Source organism: Anastrepha ludens, chromosome 6 (genome assembly GCF_028408465.1).
Source record: "Anastrepha ludens isolate Willacy chromosome 6, idAnaLude1.1, whole genome shotgun sequence".
Lineage (NCBI taxonomy): Eukaryota > Metazoa > Arthropoda > Insecta > Diptera > Tephritidae > Anastrepha > Anastrepha ludens.
Window position 1 is genome coordinate 68314271 of NC_071502.1, and position 5593 is coordinate 68319863.

A 5593-nucleotide genomic window follows, 5' to 3' on the forward strand; every position below is an offset into this window, starting at 1 on the left:
TTATTGACTGGTTTTTGACGGTTATAAGTAAGTAAAATTACTCGTCACGCGTGCTTCTCTAAAAATGAATAAACATCTTTTTGTGAAGTTCGGTTGAAATGCTTAAGGATTTATTGATTGGATTTTAAGAAAAATTTATAAAAATATACTTTTCACATAAAATAAATTACTCATGCACAATATAAAAAAATTCTTGAGCTCGCGGCCTGTTGGCCCGGGGCCCTCTTGGGTCGGGGGCCCATGGCATTTTGCCACCCATGTCACCCTATTGTTACGCCACTGTGGAATAGCATAGAGATTAAACTCAACAGACTTCCCAAGGTTAATTACGTTAATAATGTTATGTAAGGTATTGAAATACTTACCCTAATGGTGGTGTTCTAGGTGGCATCCTACTTCTTTTCACTCGTAACTGTCATCCACGCTGTCAATTCGCGACTACAAGGCGAATTAATTCATTATATATTCGCCTTGGCACACTAGAAAGTTGGAAAACTTCATCGTGCTATACTTCTGCTACGTATTTTACGCCGTTTTTAAACTCAAACATAATTTAATATTTTTGCATCAGTTTATTGGACGCATATTTTTAAATACGACTTGCCAATTATATATGCCATACGTGTATATATCAAGAAACATCGAAACTTGTGGAAGCTTCTCACTGCCAACGCATAAGATCCTGATCATTTGATATTTTTGTGCTATACCTGTCTTTCGTTTCAATCCAGAATATTTGGCCAAAATGAGCAAAAGTACTCAATCTGTTAATGATGTAGCCAACAAACATGCAGCAAGTGAGGAGGCGGAACATGATGGTTGTGTGCTCTGCTGTAAGGAAGTGGAGATCTACTCCATTGGCGAATGTGATCATCCGATTTGTTATGAGTGCTCTACCCGATTGCGTGTGCTTTGCGAGCAAAATGAGTGCCCTATTTGTCGTCAAGTTTTGTCCAAAGTAAGTCTCACATCAATGAAATGAAAATTTCGCTACAATGAAGTAATTTATTACCATTTTGCACACAGGTGATTTTTACATGCGACAAGCTGCCTTATCGTGAGCTTGAGGCAAAAAATCGTTCAACATATTACAGCAGAAAGTATAAAATTGGTTTCTATTCGGCAAAAATTCAGCAGGAATTTTTCAATTTATTGGATCATCCGTGCCCGAAGTTAGTGTATATTTTTTTATTTTGCGCTATGAAAAACATCTAAGTGCTAAGTTATTTTTTAGATGTGATATTGTGCCCTTTCGAAGATTTAGTGATCTTGAATATCATGTGCGTAAAGAACACGACTTGCATTTCTGTGACCTTTGTACAGAACATTTGAAAATATTTACTTTCGAGCGTCGATGCTATACACAAACGGAACTAGGTCTACATCGTACCAGGGGAGATCGTGACAACCGTTCGCATCGTGGACATCCCCTATGTGAGTTTTGCAAAAAACGTTATCTGGATCGAGATGAGCTATTTCGTCATAAACGTCGCGATCACTACTTCTGCCACTTTTGTGATGATGAGTCCAATGATTTTTACAGGTATTTCACATTGAAACATTAAAAAGCCAAAACGTACTTATAAAGAAATTAAAATTTTGATTTTCTAAGGGACTATGATGCTTTGGCTAACCATTTTCGGGAACACCACTTCCTTTGCGAGGAAGGAAGGTGTGCTACTGAACAATTTGTTGGAGCATTTCGAACAGAAATTGACTATAAGGCCCATTTCGCTAGTGTTCATGGCAAAACTTTGAATAAACAGGAAGCAAAGAAAACACGTACAGTACAATTGGAAATAACGCTCGGACGCCAAGCGCGTCCCGGTCTTGCGGATGGGGGTACTACTAATGTCCGTTCACGTGTGTAAGGACTTAATAAATCTTAAACCTTTCCATATTTCCATAATATACATATATTGCATTTATTGGGCTTATAAAATGTTATATGTGCTTTTTACCAGTCCCGATGACAACTACCCTGATCCGTCAGAGGCTTCTACATCTCATGCAGGCCAACAACGTGGAATAACTATTGATAGAAGTAATGAGGAAGACTTCCCATTGTTGGGTGGTAGTAGTGGGGGTCCCAGTGTATCTTTAGTGCCAGCACCTTTTGTGCGCTTACGCAGCGCTACTTCCGGCCTAGCACGCACAAAAGAAAACTTTCCTGCTTTGGGAGCCAACGGTGAAGGAGGTAAAGAATTTATGTAATCAAGGCCTTGCAAACGAATACGATTTAAAGTCGTCTTTTATTGTTATGCCTTCGAATATTTTGACAAAAAAAAATTAGTAAAACATATTTTTAAAGGTGTTAATGAGAATCGCACACCAACGCAACAATCAACCCCACCTATATCGACGGTATTACGTAAAGCACCAGCAGTGTCACCCGGCGCTATTAGCCGCAGCTCAAGAGGGGGTGGAATTACGGGGTCTAGTGGGTCCTCAGGCATGGTGCTACATGTCTCTAATCGACCAACGTCTAGCGGAGGTCACAACAGTGGCGCTGTAGCAAAGAAACCGAATGCGATGGACTTTCCAGCACTGCCATCGTCGGGTAAATCAAAGAAAAATGCATCCCGTACGCCAATCGATGAAGATATGTTGCCTTCTGGTGAGCATATACCGTTATCAAATGTGGCTGCCAAACATCGCACGCTGGTTGAAGACTATGTATCGGTAGCGAATCCGAGTAGTTTTCAAAAGATACAAACCGTACAAAAAGAAGAGGTCGAATCCAAAAATCGCAGAGCCCCTGAGCAGTCGAATGCGCCCAAATTGACCTCGCTTGACTTTCCTTCCCTAGGGGGTGGAACAGCTTCAAGGTCGATACAAGTACCATCTAATAATTGGGCAAAGGGACAAAAGCAGTCGGATAAAAAGCAACGTGAATTGGAAAATCGAAAAGCAAAAGTAGCTCCTGCACCACTGTTACCTAAAGAGTACAAACAAACAGCTAATGCAATGAACAAGAAACAATCCCCTCCAACAGTAACCAATACTAAAACAAGCACAACTGCTGTGGAACAAAATGCCACTAAAAAGGAGAAAAAAATCAAAGACAAAAAGGAAAAATTAACCACTGAAAATAGTAACCAACAACAAAAGTTAAATGGAAAGTCTAAAGGAAAGAGTAACAATAGCAATAGTAATTCACCTAAGCGTTTTAATAACTCCTCTTCGCCGCTGCTATCACCTGCTAATATCAATGAGGTTTCGTCGCAAATGCGACCACCACCTGGCTTTGGCAATCAGTCTGCAGGCTCCCTACCATCAAGTGGTTTCCAATCAACCAACGTTACAGTTAATTCCGTAGCAAAATCTCCTAACAATCTGACCTTTACCAACTCGTTTGGAGAAAGATATAGTATTGTTCGTACTCATCCATACATTCCACCGTCAGATGCAGCCACAAGAAATCAGGTAAAAAATGTGAATTGTAAAATGTAAACATTTTAAATGGTAAATATATTTTACTAGAAACTAGTTTCCCACTTTCAAGATGCCTTAAAGACGCCTGAAGGAATGGAAGAATTTCGGCACATATCACAAATATTCCGGGAAGGTATCTACAAGACCGAACCTTACTACGAGCATTGCCAGGCGGCACTAAAAGATAGATTTGATGACATATTCCCTGAGTTATTAGTCCTTCTGCCGGACATAAATAAACAACAAGTAAGAAATTATCATTCAATAATTTTCAACAACATATACTCACCGCTTATTATTGTGTTAGGAACTATATTTGGTGCATTCACAGCACTTGAATAAACTATCGCCTGATAAAAGAAAACAAGCATTGAAATTAGATGTTTGCCCGATATGTAAACAAGTGCTGATGCTCAGCGATTTGGAAAGTCACCGAAAACAACATGAGCTTAAAGAGAACTTCCCTGTGCTTGGTGATACTACGGCAAATACTAATCAACGTAAATAGTTGAAAACTTGCTAAGTTAACATAATGGAATTTAACAAAATGAGATGCAATACAAATTTGAGACCCAATTTGAAGCTAGAATCTTTAAACGTACACCAATATGTGCATTATGAATTTCTATTGAATTTGCTATATCATTTTAAATAAAGCAACGATACCAAACATTCATAACAGCACTTGTGGAGTACTATTTATCCTCTAAACCTTAAGTTATCGAAAGTGTAGTTAAATGCATAGCATTAAGTGTTTATGGATAACTTCGTAAAAAAATTAAAAGAATTGGTTCTTTGCAGAAGAGTTTATCTAAGTATTCTTAAATTAAATTGCTTTACAAAAATGTTACTGTAAAGATATATAATGTCATAATGAGGCAGTGTCATTAATCGTTGTAATCGTCTGTACAAATTTCATTTGTGTAAAGTAAGACATCTGCACTAAACTATGTATACATGTAAACTAGTTAAAATGTAAACAAATTATAATTTTTTTTTTGTTGAGATAACGTAGTTGAAGGCAAATTATTCGAAAACAAATAAATGATGCACATAGAGCAGATAGGTAGATTTATTTAAAGTGGTGCCCAGTGGTCTACAGGCTTATTGGGTTTTGAATATATTTTCTGTGGATGGTAAAAACAAATAATTATACAAATTATACGACTTTCAGAACACGCGCCTAGATGTCGTTTTAAAATAAAACAAGTAAGAATGTTAATTCTCTCAGGTTCCACTATTTTTATTCAAAATACGGCAGTTTCTTGAAATTCGTTCACCAGCCTTTGGGTTTTCGACTCATTCGGACGATTATTTCTACAAAAAAAAAAATCACGAATTTTACGTTATGTTGTTCTTAAAGATCGACCATTTTCATAATAAGTTTCAATAATTTTAATTTTATAATTTTTCTACTTGACAAATGGCAGAGATTACATAAAAAAGGTACCGTCTCACAGTGCGGCCGATTCCCAAAAAGCTGGCCAAAAGTCGAAAAAAAAAGTTTCTAGATAGAGTTTTTTTGTCTTTGGGTTGGCTACAGTAATGCCTTGAGTAGTGAAAACCGTTCATAGTAACGTCCTGTACCCCCTGCCTTCGTTTGAGCATCGTATTACTGTCGATGAATAGTGAAAGTTGTACACATTTGAAAGATTTTGTAAAGGAGTAAATTGAACAAAACCAAATGGAATCATCTTCGGAAGGTTAGTAAAATACGAGAAATCTTTAGTACATATCAATACCTTGACAAAATTTTTAGCTGCAGCAATACGTAGATACATTTTTTGCAATTTTTTTTATAAAATTTGAGTTTTCAAACTGTATAGTAATACAACGCCGTCATATGCTGCTTTGAAACCTATTAAAGGTTACTCAAAAAAGTAATGGTTACTGAATAAAACAAGATTCAGCTGCTACCACTTGCTAATCAGCGACCCCGAAAACATATAAATTAACATGCATCTTGATTATGTTCTTGAATATACGCTATTTCACGTGAGGGGGTGGCCAATAGGGGTGGAAGGGGGGTGGATTTTCAAAATTTTAAGATCAAATTCGTAATCAGCGACCCCGAAAACATATAAATTTACATGCATCTTGATTATGTTCTAGAATATACGCTATTTCATATGAGGGGGTGGAAGGGGGTGGATTTTCA

General features: G+C 37.3%; 1 protein-coding gene across 1 annotated transcript; it reads left to right on the forward strand.

Annotated features, from left to right (window-relative positions):
- Positions 1–451: 451 nt before the first annotated feature.
- Positions 452–4496, forward strand: LOC128866926 (E3 ubiquitin-protein ligase ZNF598). The gene is made up of 8 exons (XM_054107979.1): positions 452–958; positions 1027–1172; positions 1235–1543; positions 1613–1867; positions 1965–2197; positions 2312–3426; positions 3484–3681; positions 3743–4496. Exons 1-8 carry the CDS (start codon positions 746–748, stop codon positions 3941–3943), a joined length of 2670 nt encoding a protein of 889 aa, XP_053963954.1. The 5' UTR covers positions 452–745; the 3' UTR covers positions 3944–4496.
- Positions 4497–5593: the final 1097 nt, after the last annotated feature.